We start from the raw sequence: 19,939 nt of genomic DNA on the forward strand, positions 1-19,939 counted from the left end.
AACAGAAAGTGAAGAACAAGAACTATAAGAAGCCATAATTTAGTCTCACAGCATGTTAGCTTTGGAAATGCGTGTTGCTAACAAGTTCCACTCATTAGACCAAAGGATCCAGCATTTTTCATTTACCAAAAAATCTACAAATTTTTGATTTAGATTTTGGTCAGACCACTTTGCTTCATTTAAACCCTAACATTTTTTTTAAGTACCACTCACTTTACAACCTGTCATGTCTTTCCCCAGACGACCCTACGGCATGAAGATGGTGATGATGACAGCCAGCCTCCACCAATGGTACGCCGGGACCGCAGGCGAGCCAGTGTTGGGGGCGGGGACAAAAGACATGGCCTGGAGAGGAGGCGGAGCCGCAGGGCTTCTCTTGGACGATCCGGTTACGCCTCGCCCTGCAGCCCCGCGTCCCCACAGAGAGCCGGCTTCCAACCTTTCAATGGAATCAGATCTGAGGACGTGAGCGAGAGGTGAGGGTGGTGGAAAATAAAACAGTTACGTATCACTTATTAAAATCTAGGTGCAGGGTTACTCAAAAGGTGTGGTGACAAAGCAAACAAAAAAGCGATAGTTCTTTAATATGTTCTCATTCTTCAGAGAAGTTCTGACTGTTTTACTGCTTTCTGCTCCAGAGCACTGTCAGGTTACCTTCAGTCCATGTAAGTCCAAACGTCACTGAGCCTCTGCTCCTCACAGACCTGCTGTAACAGCTACCCATGTGTCCTCCCTACTCACAGCGTGGGTTTTCCTGCTGCACCTAAACCCCACTGCAGACTTCTGCTGCACTGGAATAAAAATAATTGTTTTCAGCAGCTGCGCATGCCTTCGGGGTTTGCTTGCAATTCTAATAGAGGCGAACACGATATTAAACCAGCACAGGCTTTTCTCAACGCTGTGTGTAAGAGCACAACAAAATGGGATCAGGATGGGACTTTAACTGTTTACTAAAGGCAAATCTTTCATCTATTGGTCCTCTTCTGCTCTTTAGATTTGAATATAATAATAGATGAAGGATTAAATGTAATCTGCTTTTGTCACATTAGTAGACAAACAATGGGGTTTAAGAGCTAAATCGTGCACACCTGAGCATACCTGTGAATCCTGAAAAACGGGTTCAAACGCGGTCAGCTGTACTGTAAAAGATACATTTTTATCCCGTGATTTATTTTTGAATGAATCTAATCAGTGGGTGAAAGCTGTTTACGTCCGGGACCGCATCCTGCTTCGTATTATGCACGCACACAAGAAAAACAAACCCAAGTTTTATTGACCATCCCATTCGTCACACACACATGGCTGTGGTCTTGTGGAACAACACCTGGCAGCGCGGACGGACTTGACTGCAACAGGACTCATCTGGTTTCACTATAAAACAGCGCAGCAGTTTGGTGACAGCGATCCCCCAGCCGGTTTCTCCTCTCAGCATTCCTTTCCCTCTTTCCTTGTTATCATGTTCTGTGTTCATGCGCATGTAAAACCACCTAACTGGAGGCATGAAGTGTATAATCAGAAACATTCATCTGCCATCTCTCCCCTTTTCATTTCTTGTGTGTTTTCTCTTGTCTTGCCTTGTCTTTGTTTGTTTTCCTTGAGTGTCTTAACTGTGACTTTTTAGTGTAGACTTAAACATCTTCTGCACACATGACCCCTCAGCCATTCCATCCCTTTGCTCCAACACTCTTTTTTTCTGTGGAGATTTCTATTTGCATGCTTTTCTTATGTATCACTTCATCTCTCCCCTATCCTTACCTCAAATCGTCCACCTGTCTGTGTATTCATTCGTCCACCCCCCCACCCATCCACCTCGATAGAGTGGAGGAATGTGAGGAGGATAGCATTGAGGAGGAGAAGGAGGAAGAGGAAGAGGAGACTCCTGTGACTGAGTCTGATTCGGATGAGCAGGAGGGGGCTAATGAGACCACCTCCAGGTATTTTAGGACGTAGTGGTAACATAGCAATGAAATAATGCTTTCATAATGGTCTCGAATGTCTCTTTAGTCCCTGCCTGTCCAGCTGGTTTGCTCTGGTGGCCCATGTTGTTGTAGATTTGCCTGCCGGTCTGCTCAGTTCTGCTTTTACCCATTTATTCCTCTCGATCCATTCCTCTGTTCCTAGCCCCGCTAGACATCTTCCATCCACTGTTCAAAGAACAACCCTTCAGTCCATCACCATCACGTCCAGAAAGGAGTCTGTAAAGGAGACAGAGCAGAGGAATTGGAGTGAACCGACCTCAGCAACAACTACCACCAGCAGCATTTCCTCCCCCTCTACCCCAACCCTTTCTCCCACTGTGTCCTGCACTCACAGTCCTCCAGGACAGCCCTCGCTCCTGGCCACACTGCTGGCCAGAAAAAAGTCTATCGTCACTGTGCCAGCTACCAAGGAGGTGAGCCCGCCGTTGCGTGGCAGCTCGCGCCCCTCCCCCGACCGCCTGCCCTACCTGCCCCACTCGCCCTTCCACCTCTTCTCGTACGATCTCGATGAGGAGCCGTCGCCCCCGGCTCTGGGAAAGCCAAGCGAGGAGTCACCCAAACCAACGACTCCCAGGTCAGATGGGCAGTAAAGCTCACCAATGAATTCAAGAAGCTTTCCTTCTCTTCAGATGTCCTGCTTTTTACTTTGCCAGTTTCCACTTCTGCTTCTGGCTTTTTTTGTGTGTGTGTGTAGGCACCAGTTTGGAGCCACTTTGCATCTCTTTTGTTATTCATCACTTCCCTTCTTTTCAGTTCTTTCACCTCACAGCATCTCACCTTGAGTTTCTCGACTCTTATTGTCACTTTTCGTTCCTTCACGTCTTTTCTTAGTTCCTCCACGACCTCGATGCACTGCAATTTTTTTTTAATGTGCAATCCCCACTTGGCCTCCCAGTAGCATTTCCTTTCCCCTCTTTTCTAAAACAGCACAACCACTGTTTTCTTTTCTTTAACCCTTTCTCACTAGTCTCTCTTTGCTTTTTGCTGAAACTTTGCATTTCCTTACCTTTACCGTCAGGCAAAGATTAGCTGTTAGATTTCTCTCTTTGTGGTTAAAACTAGATTTCCAAAAGATTCACACTTAATCTGTACCAAATTTGTCATGAGAACGCTGCATGAGTAATCAAGTGTTCCCAATCAGAAGTTGAATTACATGCATCAAGTTATAGATAACAAGAATCAGATGTTTTTTTGCTTTGTATTGCACACGCAGCAACAGAACCTTAAATAATATAACGTAAGCTTAAAAAAGAAAGCTCTTGTCTGCTCCGGCATAATAGCTTGACAAGGCCAAAGGTCTTTTTAGCAGACTCTTAGTGAGGACAGACGCCTTGCCTGAAAATTTCCAGGGGCATAATAGAATAAACACGACAGCAGTTAGCAATTAGGGTCACATTCATTTCTGGGTACGAGTTTTGCACTCGCCAGTTAGTCCATGCCGTGTTGTGCAACCCTGAGAGGTCACTCTCCCTGTTTTTCTCCCTCAGGAACGGAGCCCTGACGTCCTACTCCTCTCTCAGTACCCCGAGTACACCTACTAGCTCAAGGTGAGAAGCCACAGCAATAACATGAGGTGTGGAAACATCCTTAAACTACGCACCGCCAGACTGTAAACAGGTTCACACACAGGAACAGAGTCATGTGTGTAAAAAATACGGAGCATGTGCGGCCCCACCGTGTTTTCGTGCCGATGACATACTAAAGTGAATGTGATCTAAGCTAGTTGGTTCCAGATTTACTAAACTCTCTGGTAAACCTAAACACATAGAGGCTGGTCTTATGTAAGGGGCGTATGTTGTGTTATGGCTGCTTTATCAGAAGAGAGCAGCAGATTAAAACTCTGCTGCAGAAATCAGGATGACAGGGAATAGAGAAATAAAAATCAATAAATGAAGGAAACTGTTAGGTGAGGCTGTGTGCAGTCAGGAATAGAACCCAAGGTGCAGACTCCGGAGACAGACGTGAACTCAAAAAGGCTTTAATGCTGAATGCAACATGACATAACTAGAAAAACTCAAAATAAACTTACACCAGTGGACAAGCAAAACACACAGCAACATAAACGGTAGATCGCGACCCAGACACAGAGAAACACTGGGCTTAAATACACAGAGGGAGCAATCAGGGAATGGGTAACAGGAGGGAAACACAGCTGGGGCAAATCGGGCCTAACGAGACAAGAGGAAGCAAAACCAGACACATTAACATCAGACATGGACTTTCAAAGTAAAACAGGAAACGCATAACACAGACTGAACAAAGACACAGACTCATATGCAGGCACTACAAAGGGAACAGAGACATGGGAACAGGGCAGACACAAACACTGACTGAACACGGGGATATAGGAACTTAGGATACACAGACGCGAACTAGACAAGGGGATGCAGGTGATAGGGGAGACATAAGCCATAAGACGGAACTCAAAGAAACCAAAAACTAGAAAGTATAAATAATAACATAAACTCAAACATCCTGGGTCAACGACCCAGGCATCCTAACAGAAACCTCCTTTTCCTCACTCTGTCTCTGCTCCTTCAGACCTGCTCTGGGAGGCCTTCTGTCCTCGTCCTACCGCCAGCACCAAGAATCTTTGGCAGCTGAGCGAGAGCGCCGCCGTGTGGAGAGAGAAGAGAGGCTACAGAAAATAGAAAGAGAGGAGAGGAACAAGCACAGGTGAGGCATCTTTGGTCATAAAATGCTTTATGCGAGAACAATAAATGAATAAAAGCTGTTTTAGTTTGTAGAATGAGTAATTATGTTTCCAAACACCGAAAACATATGTGTGTGTGTGTGTGTGTGTGTGTGTGTGTGTGTGTGTGTGTGTGTGTGTGTGTGTTGACCTAATTTCCTAAATTACTCAACAGTCTGACAAGAATAGATCATATCATACATAAGACAAAGGTGTGGGACTGTGGGTTAAACTTGTTAGACAGATCTACAGAGCACAGTGTGCGTGATATGATTGCTACCTTTTGAAACAGTTTGTTGTTCCTCTCACAGCCGCGGCTATGTGGATAAAATGGAAGAGGCCCGGCTCGCGCGGGAGGAGAGGTGAGTGTGTGTGTACACTAAATCAAAACAGCACAGAGCCGCTGAATCAGTTGGGATTATGTTTGAGCCGCTGGTTTGGGAAGCTCGGTAATAGCGTAATTGTTCGCAGGTTAAAAGGTGACCATTGCCTGCCAGAGGCTGGACGGGTGGGGGGAGTACTGAGCTGATTTTCTTTGCTCCGTCCGCCTTTCGTTTCCTTAAGAAGCTGTATTTTAACTGCGGCTCTCTGCCAAGGGCCTGATTGTTTTGGCTGTGTGCTGTGAGAAAATCAGGTTCCTGGATTTGTCAAGCCTCTCACAATGAATGGACGTGCACGGCCACAAACACACACACACACACACCAGAAGAATTTTCACGAGGCTAATAAATCTGTGTTTGTGTGCAGATGGGAATCACAGGAAGAAAGAGATTTACTCAGAAGGGTTAAGGAGGTCACGATCATATAATAAGGGCTGATGACAGCTGGGTAAATGCCATATCCTCTACGCTGGTCATCATTGACATTTGCGCCTTCTTATTGTTCTTCTTCATCTTCTCCACTCTCTGAGAGTGTGTGCCGAGCACTATTGCTTTTCTTTTTACCCCAGGCTTGTTTCACCCTCCATTTAAAGCTCAGTTAATGCAATAGCACACAGAGTCAATAAGACAGAGCGAAAAAAAAAGGTAAAGGTTGGATTCAACTATGAACAGAAGAAATAAGGCAGAGACAGACAGAAGCCAGAGCTGCAGATGAGCTGCTGAGTGAACATGTGGGAGATTTATCCACGACTTCACTCTGATTTATTTACGGTGTCATGGTCATCAGAAAAAACATGACCTTTTTTTTTTAAATTCCCCAGCTTAGCGTTTAGCTGCCAAACAGCACTGGAACACCTGGTCACGAAGGACGTGCATAAAATCCAATGGCTTTAATAACAGACAACAGACAGAGCAACAACAACATACCTCAGCTCATCTAAAAGAGTCAGTTTACACCAAATTGATGCAATTAAAATGAGCGAATAGAGCGATATGGTTAAAATAATTATACTATTACACCTGCTTCTGGACAAACAAATAAGCCTGTATTTAACTACGTTTATTTCATAGAAACACCATAAAAATAAAAACATCCTTTTGAATTTTTTCTTTTTTTCATTCTTTTTTCTTTTGCTAGCATTTCCTTAATGTACAGGGTGGGCCATTTATATGGATACACCCTAATAAGATGGGAATGGTTGGTGATATTAAAGTCCTGTTTGGGGCACATTAGTATATGTGAGGGGGCAAACTCCTCAAGATGGGTGGTGACCATGGTGGCCATTTAGAAGTCGGCCATCTTGGATACAACTTTTGTTTTTTCAATATGAAGAGGGCCATGTGACACATCAAACTTATTGGTAATGTCACAAGAAAAACAATGGTGTGCTTGGTTTCAATGTAACTTGAATGGTATCACCAACCATTCCCATGTTATTACGGTGTATCCATATAAATGGCCCACCCTGTATACTGATTAGAGGGTTTAAGGATGGGTGGGTGTGTGAGTTGCTCGAGGGAGACCACCCAGTGACTGAGGCCTGGTGCAGCCTGAAAGACCAACATGGGCCCACCTTCCTGTGGGCACAACCACATGCAGGAAGGGCTGCAGGGGTCCAGTGCATAGTGGATTGTGTGGAGGTCAGAAGTGGAGGCTCTGGTGGTCCGATTCCCTGTTTCCAAAACTGTCTGTAGAAACATTATGTCTTTATTTTTCTAAAACATGATGAAAACTGGCAGAATAAAAAAAAAAAGCAACATAAACACACACCTGAAAAGCACAACTTAGTCGAGTAGATCATCTTTAAATAAATTTCTTGCACATATTATGTTTGGACTGTTTTTTGTTTTTTGTTTTAATTGAAATTAAAATATCGGCAACATTTTAACATCAAAACAAAGAAAAAATTAGTTTGGTAGCTAAAATACAAAAGTTAAACATGATCGCATTATGATTAGCTATAGCACTGATAACAAAAAACTTTGTTAAAGAGCACTTTAAGCTCTTGTGCGTACGTTTTTTAGAGAATATATTTTTTAACAGAAACACAGTTTAAATAATACAGGTGACAGTCATAGATGACTGCAGATAAGTCAGGTAACATAGGGAACAAGAACAATGCGTGTGTGAGTTATTATAGAGTTAGGCTAAGTGCTTTTCTAAACAAGCTCAGGCTTCAAGCACTCTAAATGCTCACATTCTGTTTTTGTTTTCTATGTCTTTATATTGGGGAGCACAGATATCCCTAATATGGTCATGTCAGGTGCACAGCTCTGGGTGTAAGTAAAAGCCCCACCCACCTGCTGTTAAGTCTTTGAGCTGTGAGGGGCAGCCAATCAGTAGAAAAGAATGGTTTAAAAAAAGCTACAACAGCTTTTTCCAGACAGACGATGTACTGTGGGGCTTCAACGTGGCCCAGCATAACATAAGGATTATTTTAAACTAATTGTTGTGTAAATCTGCTCCAGTAAAGGCCCAGAGTTGGAAATGAGCAGGTCCCCCTTTAAAGATGGATACAGTTTATTTAAAAGTGATTTGTTGGCATAAACAGCTGGAGCTTTTATGAGTTTGCCTGTTGGTTCGGGCACCTCGTGTACATTCAGCTCACTCACTCCAGCGTGCAAATGCAAACCAACACATGCTAGTATCTTCTTTCTTCAGACCTCTGAAGTGGACTGATGCTAATGAACCCTGAACAGAAGCTCCACACATTCGTGGTTCGGTGGGAAAGAGGAGGAGTTATAAAGAGAGAGAGAGAGAGAAGGTTGAATCAATGCCCATAAATCTCCATTCTGGCTCGCAGAATGGCAACATTTGGTAGGAGGAGAAAGGGAGGAAGAGGAGAAGAGGAGAGAGAGAGGGAGGGGAAATGGACCTGAGAGCAGAGCTGATGGAGGCACATGTTGAACAGGTTTACTCTGATTCACTTCTGATGTTTAGCCTTTAGAGCAGCCAAACTAACATTAACTTCTCCGCATCTCTCTCATTCTTCTCTCCTGTCCTTCTCCTTGCACTCCCCCCTCCTCCTCCTCCTCCTCTTCTTTAACCTCCCTGTTGCTGCATGTTTCAACTGCTGCTGAAAGCTGAGCATTTGGATAGAGAGGACAAGAGGCTAGTGGGGAGCAAGACAGTGAACCGTTGTGCTGCAGGAAATGAGTGATGAACGCACCGAACGCTTTGTGAACGATTAATGGGGCGAGGTAGAGGAGAGAGGTGGGATTAAATTCTGAAGAGGTAAAGTGGCATGGCAGCTGCAGAGGGGAAAAAAGGCCGGGTGGGAGTTTGGGTTTTTTTGTATTTTTTTAATGAACTCAGGTACTTTGGCAGAGAGCAGTGACAAGTGGTTTAGTTTGGGGTGATTTGGCAAAGACTAACACTGAGAATGGCGCTGCTGTGAGAGCCGAGACAGACATTGTCTAAAGCTCTCTCTGTTTTTTTCTTGTTTTTTACATCCATCCTTTTCCTCTCTTCCTCTTTCAGGTATAAGAACGTGGAACGTCTGGCAGCGGAAGAGTACGAGAGGGAGCGCGTAAGGGTGTCGAGGAATCAACCTGCCGTCGACCTGAACTTTGAACCCTCGGAAGCCTGGCCTCCGTCATCATCACGCAGCAGCACGCCGTCTTCCTTCGCCTCCCAGGAGGACGCAGAGGCTGAGCTTGAAGCAGAGACCCCAACTGCCGTTCCCTGCACTCCACCTGAGACTGGTAGGATTGCTGAGAATCATGTTCGATGCATCGATCTGTCAATGAGGACGTGGATGATCGATTATTAGGAGATATAATCGTCTCTTGTTACAAAACTGTAGCCAGTTGGCACCGATATGTATTCTAAAATATTACTGCTACCGCAGACTGGTATGGATCCTGCACACAACAATATCAGAGCAATGTTTAGGTTCATACCTACCTACTATTTTACAGTCTTTACCTTACTATATAATGCACCTTGGGGCAACTGTTGTTGTGATTTCGCACTATATCAATAAAACTGAATTGAAAATGCCATTGCTTTCTGCAAGATTTCAAACATAAATTGAGTTACAGCTCCTTAGTGCATGCAAAGGCAACATGGATCTACTATGATACATGTAAAGTTTTAGGCGTTAACGGGATCAAGGTTGGGAGCATCCGCTTCCCAGTACCGAGTGCAACGTACCAAAAGAGAAAAAAAACAGCCTTCAATTCAGTTCATTTTATTGCCTAGAGCTGCTTTATATTGTAAAGGAAAGACCTTAAAACGATACAGAAAAAAAAAACGAACAATGAGACAACCCCCTGTGAACAAGCACTTTGGCGACAGTGGGAGGGAAAAACTACTTTTTAGCAGGAAGCCATCTGTCATGACTAGCTGTTCCCGAGGGGAGGGTCCACTTCCACAGAAATCACACTGTGGAAGAGAGGCAAATATTAATAACAACTAATGATTAAATGCATAATGGTGTATAAACACAGAGGGGAAAAAAATGAGTGAAGTAGAAACACCCAGTGAATCATGGGAAGTCCAACGCATCCTAGGCCTATTGCAGTGTAACTAAAGAAGGTTTTGTGGTCACCTGATTCAGTTCTAACTAAAAAGCTAGTTTCTTGTGTCTGCGTGGTGCTTGTCAGACAGTTGCCAAGATTAATATGGATTTATTTTAATGTTAGTAACAGTTTTAATGTTACCTGTAACCATAGACTGTGTGTACAGACGGTTGCAATGATGTGTGAAAGGTGTCCAGTGCTGCTGGCAAATACTTTGAAAACTAATAGTTAAAAACACAGGATGTCCTGTTCAGTTCCTATCTGAGGGGCCTACGGCACTTATTCTCAACCTTGCATGGTTTTTACTTTGCAGCTCACCATTTAAATTAACATACAGACGCGAGGGAAAAGAAGCAGCAAGAGGGAGACAGATTGTGGAAAGTAGTAAGAGGAGAGGATACTTTTGGAAAAGAGTGAGGGGATATGGGTGAAGGGGTGAAATGAACTTTTGAAAGACGTTTTTGAATGTGCCGTGCCAAAACATCCATGCAAGGAAACAGCCTCGTTTTGGGAGTGCACGCAAACTGAAGTTGTGTCGCTCACACAGGCTGGTGTTTGAGGCCTCGCGCTGCCGTGTTATTCTAACCCTGCCGGTCTCAGTGCGTGGACTGTGCTGTTGAGTTATGGGTGTCTACCGTGTACACGTGTGTGTTTCGGTGTAAACAGGAACTTAATTCTTCATTTCCTGCTCATATCCTGGTCCTGCCACAGCCTGGCTTTGTGTATGTGCTGTATTATTTACATTCTGTGTTTTTGCTTTTCTTGTCACGAGCAACACAGGTGCCTTTAAAATACATCTTTCAAACAGTATTTTGTCATAGATATGTCACATGTAGTGCCATACAGTATGTTTCTGTGTGACTGAACTTCAATGGAAGTTGTAAAAAAACATGAGAGGAGGTAAATAACTCTGTAAATAACTCTGATGTTTTTGTGACAGAAGAAGCCAACAACTTTAGTGCCAGCGTAGACGCAGAGGAGAAAGAGGCAGAAGCCACTGCTGAGGAAGAGGAAGGACGGAAAGATGTGGAAATAGAGGAGGAAGTGACAGCAGAAAGGGAAGAGGAAGAAGTTGAGGAACAGGCAGAGGAACCAGAGAAGGAGAGAGAGGAGGCAGAGGAGGACAGTGGCATCCTGAGCGACAAGGAACGGCAGAATGAGGAAGTAAATGAAAAGGACAACTGCTCAGCCTCCAGCATCTCCTCCGCCAGCAGCACTCTGGAAAGAGAGGAGAGGGGCAGCAATGAGAGCGGTGGGTTTTAAAAGGAAAAAGTGGAAATTAATAAATTTTTATGATTTAGATTTGGTTTCAAGAACCTGCATTTATGATTCATTTCACTCTAATGAAACTAGAAAGTCACTGAGCTGCAGTGTGCGTTTTGTTCCTTTCCGTCTTTAACCACATCGCCCTCTTTCCAGGCTTTAAGGAGGCAGAGGTGAATGAGAACTGCAACAAACTCCTCAACAGCAAACTCTTTATGCTCGACATGCTGTACTCCCAGAACAAGAAGCCCAGCGATGAGGAGGAAGAGGAAGATGTGGACAAGGAGAAGGGGGAAGGGGAGGACAAAGAGGCTCAGCAGGATGCAAACAGGCAACCTGGGGAAGACCAAGAGAAGAACAGCAGGGACGAGAAGTCGGACCATCGCGGCAGCATCCGACCGATCGCCGAGCGGTTCGGAGACTTGATCAAGGACATCAGCACGACTCACGCTCATTTGGACAGCCCAGCCAACGAGCCCCCTCCTCCCCCGCCCAAAAAGGAATCGGACACGATCTGGGACCAGCTGCTGGCCAGCCCTCGAGAGCTGCGCATCGGGGACATCAACTTCACCGACCTGACAGAGGAAGACGACAAGGACATCCTCGATGCCGTTTTGATGGGGGGCTGCGGCGAGCTCCCGCCCCTGCCTCCGCCTCCGCCCTGCATCCCCCGCTTCCCTCCACCCCCACCCATGTTGGGCAGTTGCCCTCCGCCACCACCCTTATTTGGCAGCATGAGGCCTCCACCTCCTCCTTCATTTAACGCCCTAATTCCAGTGCCTCCTCCCCCAGAGCCGCCTCTCTTTAACAAAAAGAAGAAGACGATCAGACTCTTCTGGAGTGAGGTGAGAAAAAAAACACTCACGTTATAATTTTAATTATGAATGCAGAAAAGTACCAACAGATACAGTGTAATAAAATACCACCTGGAAAGCATCTGATTGGCTTCATTTTACAGCGTGACAGCTGCCTAAAACACACTGTCAGTGCAGCAAAAGCATAGGATAGGAAAACACACAATGGAACAATCAGTCATGGATTGGACTCCCCAGAGCTCAGACCTCAACATTATCAAGGCAGCGTGGAATCATCCTGACAGAGAACAGGATAAAAGACAGTCAATATCCAAAGAAGAGCTTTGAAAGTCCTTTAAGAAGCCCGGAGAACTATTCCTGAAGCCTGAAAGGAAAATACAGGAAAGTTTACCTAAAAGTGTTCAGGCAGAATAAAGGTGGTCGTACTGAATACGGACTTTGAAGCTTGTTATAATTGTACTTACTCTTGTTTTTACCTTTTTATACTATATTTCCAAGTGTGTTTGCTGACGTTGAAACAAATTGCTGTGCATGTTTCCCTATTTCTATATATTTGCTAGCAAAATATATAGAAATGAGGGGCGGGTGAAGACTTTTGCACGGCATTATAGTATGCTATAATTCGCACATCATTTAAATCCCTTATTCAACCGACAATAACACATCAAATACAGGCAACAGGACGTTGTTATTACATTTTGAAAAATATATTCCTACTGTGTTACACATTGTGAGCATTCAGGACCTGAGGTGTCCAGTCCTAGAGTATGTGTTAGTTTGTCTGGAAGTCTTTCGAGTGTTTTCTATTTCTTGCACGGTAGATTTATAACTTGGATCCGTCTGTGCAACAGTGAAGTATAATCACTTTCAGTGGTGATTTTTAATACTGCTCGAGGGCCTAAACAATATAAGCATTTAAGATTTATTCGACTATGTCCGTATTCTCTATTGCCGAAGATGCTATGGGCCAAAATACCAAGTTGATTTTTTTTTTTTAACTGCATGTTTCCATTAGCCAGTTAAGATGAAACAGTCACCAGAAACAATGACTCACTCAACATGTTCCTTTGGCCGCTGGTATTTGTGGTTCGTTGAGTTCAGAGTCTCTCATTTACCTCTTTTATTGTAGGAAGTGGGAGTCTGACACATGTCTCCATCTGATGCACTCATGCTTGTTTTGTTTGTGATCAGGTGCGTCCGACAGACTGTCAGTACAGGGACTACAAGAGGAGTGGAGAGTCATTCTGGTCCAAACTGGAACCGGTGAAGTTGGACACAGCCAAACTGGAACACCTGTTTGAGACAAAGTCAAAGGAAATACCAGTTACAAAGGTATGTAACTGTACGATACTGACTCCAAAAACTAGTTCTAGCAGCATCTAAGAGAAGTGCCGCGAGATTATCCATTTAATAACAATAAATAGAACTAGTTCAAAATTTGCTTTTTATATAAATTATCAAATCTTTGTCAAGCAGTTAAAAGTTTTTGTCCATTATTTTTTTACTTTGAAGGCAGATTTTTCACAGGTTAAACAAGGTCATGTGTGTCTTGATCCTGATCAAACGGTGCAGTCGGTTGTAATTCTCACAAAGCCTCAAAATAAGAAAAATATGATCTGCAAAGAAGGGAAGATAAAGCCAGGCCTCTCGCACTTTGAACTCCTGATCCACTGCTAACCCCCCCCCCCCCCCCAATATATTTTTGAGCTGAATGAGTTAGTAGTAGGTCACTTCAGTTCAGCTACTGGACTACAAATAATGTGACGGCATGATGGTGGTCTGTAGTTATCAAAGCAGCAGTGGACCACCGGTGCACTGAAGCCATCTGAGGTCAGAAGAAGCTTCATTCATGTTGCTCTCATAATGTGCATTCTTAACCTTCCTATTAAAATAACATGGTTAGAATATTTAAAATCAAATAAAGTTTCCCTTCTACAGCCGGTGTACTTTTGTGACACGTATTTCTTTTGTCTCCAAGCTTAAAGGTACAGTCAGTCGTTTGTTTTTTATTTATTTAATAGAAAAAAAAGAATGTTGTACACATAAATTTACATTGAGTAGCGTGTAAGTACGTCTTCCAACAAACTGATGTATTCTCATGAGCTTAATCAATACATGAAAAATACATAGGACTAGACACTGGTTTGTGAAGTCCCACCATCATGTATGTGGCTATACAGCAGACACATATGTAGTACAACAAAGTTAGAGTAAAAAGGGAACTCAGGCATTTGCGTCCTGTGGAGGCAAATTTTAATTCATGTCTGCACGTTCCGACTCTGAATATGAAGGATCATACCATTTTTTTATTATCTGAGAGGGGTCCTGTTCATCAAAGAAGGAAAAATGGAGTGAAAAAAACAAAACACAACCACTATCTGAAAAAAATCTCTTGAATTGATTTCAGCGCTCTAACACAGCGGTCCCCAACCCCCGGGCCTCGGACCGGTACCGGTCCGTGAGTCATTTGGTACCGGGCCGCGAGAGTTGAGGCTCAGGTGTGAAAAGTATGGTTTTCAGGGTTTTTATCGGTTTTCAGCGTTATTTTGTTATCGTTTTGATCGTTCACTCGGTTTTCCTTGGTCTTTTCACGTGTGTTATGAATACATCTTCTTTTTTTCGGTACCGGTACTAGTTTTATTTTGTTGTATTTATCCGCGACACCTTAAAGGCCGGTCCGTGAAAATATTGTCGGGCATAAACCGGTCCGTGGCGCAAAAAAGGTTGGAGACCGCTGCTCTAACACACAAAAACATGCTATGAACATGCTTATTTATTCCCAATATTGTTGCAATTGCATACCGCCAGCAGAGTAGACATGCAACCCCTCTGTCTCCAGGTAGCTTAAAACTATTGGAAGGAAACATCAAACATATAAACTGTATTTACACATTGCATAGTTACAAAAAGACACATGTTAATCCTCGTCTTGTTCTAATAAAAAAACAGTCACAAGTTTCTGTTTGGATGGCAAAAAGGTCTTGTGGTCTTTGTACAAACTCACATTGTGTTGTACTTAAATTCCTACACAGTATATTAACTTTTCCTTCATTCTGGGAGTGCAGCTCCACGTTGTTGAAATTTCTAATCCTTACAAGCCCATAAACCAGACCACACTGAGAAACGAGACGCAGAAAATACAGGAGGGAGCAAAACAGAGATCCAGCAGTGACCCCCCCTCCCCCCGTCTGTATTTTTATGCTCCAGAAAACAGCGGCCGATGGCAAACGCCAAGAGATCATCGTTTTGGATTCCAAAAGGAGCAACGCCATCAATATTGGTCTGACAGTCCTGCCTCCACCTCGCACCATCAAGACAGCCATCCTCAACTTTGACGAGTATGCTCTCAACAAGGAGGGCATAGAGGTGAGAGATTCAAACAATGGTAAAAAAGAAAGGGAGTGATAAACAGATCACATCTGCACTTTGCTGTCCTCTCTAATCCCACAATTTCATTTTTCCCCTCGCAGAAAATCCTGACGATGATCCCCACAGAGGAGGAGAAGCAGAAGATTCAGGAGGCTCAGCTGGCCAACCCTGATGTCCCGCTGGGCTCTGCAGAGCAGTTTCTCCTCACCCTGTCCTCCATCAGTGAGCTCTCTGCCAGACTCCAGCTCTGGGCCTTTAAAATGGACTACGAGGCAACGGAGAAGGTGAAACAACAAAAACCTCAAGAGTGTTAAGAAAAATGTACTTTCCATAAGGGGAGGGAACCAACACCATCACTACATCCACATTTGAAATGATACTTAGCAAGTAAAAGTGGTTTCCTTAAAGCAGAAACAGACCACAGAGGTTTGAGCAAATGTGCTCAGCATGTGTGCTTATTGTGTGTACTCTTTAAACCCGTATCACTAAGTATCAACATCCTTTTAGTACAAAGAACATCCGCAAAGCATCAACATAGTTACATCATGACAAAATATGCACGCTTATTAGCGGCACCTCGTCTTCTTCTGGCACGGCGTCGTGTTTTATTCGAGCGAAGAATGCATCCAGGAGGAGAAGTTCAAAGCCAAAGCCTGGAGTATGAGAAACATGCTGCCCCTCTGTTACCGCCCTGTAAATTTTACAGCATCCAGCGGGATGTTGTTGTCTTTAATCTCCATGTAAGGCACGATTCCCCCCACCGCATATTCGGCAGAGCCGTGCTCCCGGCTCCGCTTTGGAAGTGGAAGCTTTAATGGAGGGAAGCACAGCATGCAGGCACACAAACACATGCACTCAAGAGAACCGGCTGCACAGAAACAAGAGGTCGACTTAATCAGAAACATGTTTCGTGCTGAAGTTTGACTGAAGCAGCAACCTCTGTGGCAACCTCTCGCGACCTTAAACAAGAGCAGATGATTTTAGGTGGCAGACAACATGCACCTGTTCGCTGTTTATTTAATGGCAGACTAATGAAACACATGTCTTTGGGAGTCTTAATTAACTTGTGTGTGTGTGTGTGTGTGTGTGTGTGTGTGTGTGTGTTTTCCTACTAGGAAGTAGCAGAGCCACTGCAGGATCTGAAGGAGGGTATGGATCAGCTGGAGAAGAACAAAACTATCCGCTACGTCCTCTCTACGCTGCTCTCCATCGGAAACTTCCTCAACGGCACCAATGTGAGTCATGACTGTTACATCAGATTACTGGGAGACAAGTCAGTAGAATCTGAGTTTGTTTCTCAAAATAAACACAACATTCCTGTTCCAGGCTAAAGGCTTCGAGCTGACCTATTTGGAGAAGGTTCCAGAAGTAAAGGACACAGTCCATAAGCAGTCACTGCTCCATCACGTTTGCTCTGTGGTGGTGGAAAACTTCCCTCAGAGCACCGACCTCTACTCAGAGATAGGAGCCATCACGCGCTCTGCAAAAGTATGCTGTGCATTCACTGCTAACCTATTCTGCATCTCTACACTGTAAAAGATCAAGACTTACATTTGCTTGAATTTTGTCAAAATAAGTCCAAAAACCTAAAAAGATAAAACATAATTTTTTTCCCCTGACTGAACTGAAGTTGGAAGCACCTCACGCCACAATCAAATTATCAACCCGCAGCCAATAATCATTTAAATTTCAGAGCAGAAGGGGAAAGGAACCTTACCTGTTAAACATGCAAACAAAAGCTGTTGAGGAAAAGTGTATCCCTGGTTAGTTGTTGGTTGAATGTGTGTGTGTGATCCCAGGGCCTTTTTGAAGGTTGAGACGTTGTTTTTGGTTTAAAATTGGTGTTGTTTAGGATGAATTATTAGACACACATTTAAAAAAATGTATGTGCAAGAGTAGTTGTCCTAAATATTTATAACAATTAAAAGTTTCACTTCTATCACCATGAAAGTTTTGAATGTGGTTGGATACTTTTAGGTGACCTTATAAATACCATGCATTTTGATTTATTAGTGCTTAAAATAAATTTATGTATGACCAGAGGATTTTGACCCACTGTAGATTAAACTGTAGATTTGCAATGGCCAGATCAAGGCAAGAGCCAGTGGCATATAGAATAGTGTCATCAGCATGTAAATTCTACATTGCAGTTTTGAGTGGCTGAGATAAAGTTGCTTATATAGAGAGTGAATAAAAGAGGTCCAAGAATAGATCCCTGTGGAACACCTATATAAATGGTAAGTGGACTTTAAAATGGACCTGAAACCATTAGAGGGGCTGTTCATCCAGACAACTGAGAATCATTTTTGAAGTAAAATTCAATATAAGCCGAGGACATAAAGATGAACACACATATAGACATTCTTTAAATCTTTAGTATCATTTTACATAAATCTTGTAAATGGGCACTAACATCGGCATAACTTTGTGCTGAACATTGGGGAGGTCAAGATCTCTGTCTAAATAAATAAATAAATCTGCGTAAATTCCCAGATGATTAAACGTGCAACTATTTTGCTGGTAATAACTGAAATAAGTAAAGAAAATCAACAGCCTATTTATGCAAGATAATTCCTAATTTTATTGGGGGGTTATATTGGTTGGGTCTGATTATTGGAGGGGCCATAAACCCCAAATCTCCCTGGAAATTACGCCCCTGGGCACTAAGATATCCTGTGTTTGAGTAATTTGAATTGGATTGTATAAACGTTATTTTCAACAGGTGGATTTTGACCAGCTGCAGGAGAACTTGTGTCAAATGGAGCGGCGCTGCAAAGCCTCGTGGGACCACCTGAAGGTGATTGCCAAGCACGAGATGAAGCCCCAGCTGAAGCAGAAGATGTCCGACTTCCTCAAAGATTGCGCAGAGCGAATCATCATCCTTAAGATTGTTCACCGCAGGATCATCAACAGGTAGCTCGTCTCACAGTTTGAATCATGTATTATTGATGTTTACCACAAAAAAAAACAAAAAACTAATTAGTCTACTAAAACCAACACTGTGCTGTGTGAATGAGGAAATCTGTGTAGTGCAACACATAAAACAGGAGGTAGGAAGAGTTGCCATCACCCTCATCTTCTTCCTTTCAGGTTCCACTCCTTCCTGCTGTTCCTTGGTCACCCGGCCTACAGTGTGAGAGAGATCAGCGTCCACAGGTTCAGTAAAATCCTCAGCGAGTTTGCGCTGGAGTACCGGACCACCCGAGAGCGTGTGCTGCAGCAGAAACAGAAACGAGCCGACCATCGCGAGCGCAACAAGACCCGAGGAAAGATGATCATGGACGTAAACACTCCTGTGAGTATTTCTCTCTCTCAAACACGCACACGCGCGCACACACACACACACACACACACACACACACACACTTCCAACCCCTTTTTGTTCTTCAAACTGAAGTGCTGCTTTTTCATCTTTCTCGCTTCATTCTATTCTATCCGCAACTATTCTTTGACTTTCACTCTTTATTTCTCCCATAGTCTGATGATGAAGAGGAGCGTGAGGTATCAACTGTCTGTGTGTTTGTGTGCATGAATCCACTAACTGCATCTAAACGACTAAACGATACGTCAAAGGCACCAGGCACTGTACTGTTTGCAGTTGGATGTTTTTCTTGGTGCTTCCACTTTGCCGTGTTAAAGTTCAGAATACTCAGCTGCTAAATTCTGATCCTCTTTGATTCCGTCTCGCTCCAACAGTGTGGTCGGAGTAGCGCAGGGAGCAACAACAGCGCCCCCAGTGGGGGTCAGGAAATTGAGCAGCCTCAGGGTTTGGAGCATGCCGAGGATGCTGCAGAGCACGAGCACATGAAAGCGGTGCTGAGAACCAGCCTCAGTGGCAGTGACAAGGAGGGCAGCGGCGTGCCGGGACTGCGGACACGGACCAGGTCACGGCCTGGACGAGGAGGTGGGGAAGGGAGAAAGAAGATTTCTGGAGTTGGGTCACTCGAAAGGATTTCCCTACTAAAGATTTTCTCACCTGTTTATGCAGGACGCAGCATGCAGGCATGGACTCCGCCTGTGGAGGACCCTCAGATCTGTGGAGATGATGCTGCAGACGAAATCATGGAGCGCATAGTGAGGTCAGCCACTCAGGGTCCAGGAACCAGAACCCAGCCCAGAGAGAGGAGGAGATCCAGGGCCAACCGCAAGTCATGTACGAGCTCACCTCTGTCCCAACTGCACATGTCACGCTAATTTAAGTTCTGAATATATCAGGTTTTCAAACTGAAAGCATGACCATGAAAATGTATCTAATCTAAGAAGCTGACTGCACCGTGGATGATGAGTAACACCTCCAAGAAGACATCAGGAAACAAGCATAAGAAAAAATATGTGAAATATAGTTTGAGATTTTTCAAAAAAGAAAAAAAAAACACTTTGTACAGTTTGTAGACTGTATATAAAAGATGGACTCTATACAGATCCTTAAATGACACACTGTGGTTATTAAAGTCCTGCTGCTGAAACCACAAGCATGGTGTTTTATCTGTCTTATCTTTCTAAAACCAAACATTACCTACCTGGTGCCTGGTGGGTCTAACATGAAACCGAGTTTTCACACACACACACACGTATATAGTTATTTTTTGCTTCCCAAACATGTTTTATTTCATACTAGTAAATGTCTGCTTAGATGTATATTTTAGTATTTTATTTGTTGGAAATTTCAGAAAGTTGTTGCATATTTAATGAGAGTATATTTCATTCGCTCATTCGGATCAAGGAGTCTAACCCATGCTTGAGTCAAAGGCTCTCATAAACCCCCAGCTGCTCCACTCTGCATGCCAAATATACACGTTTCTCTCCAATGTCTCCATTAAATGTGCTCAGAGTAGAAGATATGTTTTCCACATACTCTGAGCCAGAAATCATTACTTCAGCAGCTTTTACATATAAGTTTTTACATACCAGACTTTC

The 19,939-nt window shown here is 43.7% G+C and overlaps 1 protein-coding gene across 7 annotated transcripts in view; it reads left to right on the top strand.

Moving 5' to 3' along the window:
• Nucleotides 1-19,939, top strand: part of fhod3a (formin homology 2 domain containing 3a) — a 69,910-nt gene that overhangs the window by 47,653 nt on the left and 2,318 nt on the right. For 2 of the 7 annotated variants that reach the window (XM_082521740.1, XM_082521745.1), the window contains 19 exons: nt 241-476; nt 1,818-1,934; nt 2,122-2,553; nt 3,467-3,526; nt 4,521-4,655; nt 4,983-5,033; nt 8,533-8,756; nt 10,516-10,827; nt 10,995-11,683; nt 12,845-12,985; nt 14,861-15,019; nt 15,124-15,306; nt 16,138-16,257; nt 16,349-16,510; nt 17,745-17,935; nt 18,113-18,317; nt 18,500-18,523; nt 18,719-18,926; nt 19,011-19,175. In XM_082521740.1, the coding sequence (XP_082377866.1) occupies nt 241-476; nt 1,818-1,934; nt 2,122-2,553; nt 3,467-3,526; nt 4,521-4,655; nt 4,983-5,033; nt 8,533-8,756; nt 10,516-10,827; nt 10,995-11,683; nt 12,845-12,985; nt 14,861-15,019; nt 15,124-15,306; nt 16,138-16,257; nt 16,349-16,510; nt 17,745-17,935; nt 18,113-18,317; nt 18,500-18,523; nt 18,719-18,926; nt 19,011-19,175 (3,814 nt within the window). The remainder of the gene's footprint in view (nt 1-240; nt 477-1,817; nt 1,935-2,121; nt 2,554-3,466; nt 3,527-4,520; nt 4,656-4,982; nt 5,034-8,532; nt 8,757-10,515; nt 10,828-10,994; nt 11,684-12,844; nt 12,986-14,860; nt 15,020-15,123; nt 15,307-16,137; nt 16,258-16,348; nt 16,511-17,744; nt 17,936-18,112; nt 18,318-18,499; nt 18,524-18,718; nt 18,927-19,010; nt 19,176-19,939) is intronic. The other 5 variants (XM_082521741.1, XM_082521742.1, XM_082521743.1 and 2 more) reach the window with 5 other exon arrangements.

Source organism: Aulonocara stuartgranti (genome assembly GCF_965226115.1).
Source record: "Aulonocara stuartgranti genome assembly, chromosome: 22".
NCBI lineage: Eukaryota > Metazoa > Chordata > Actinopteri > Cichliformes > Cichlidae > Aulonocara > Aulonocara stuartgranti.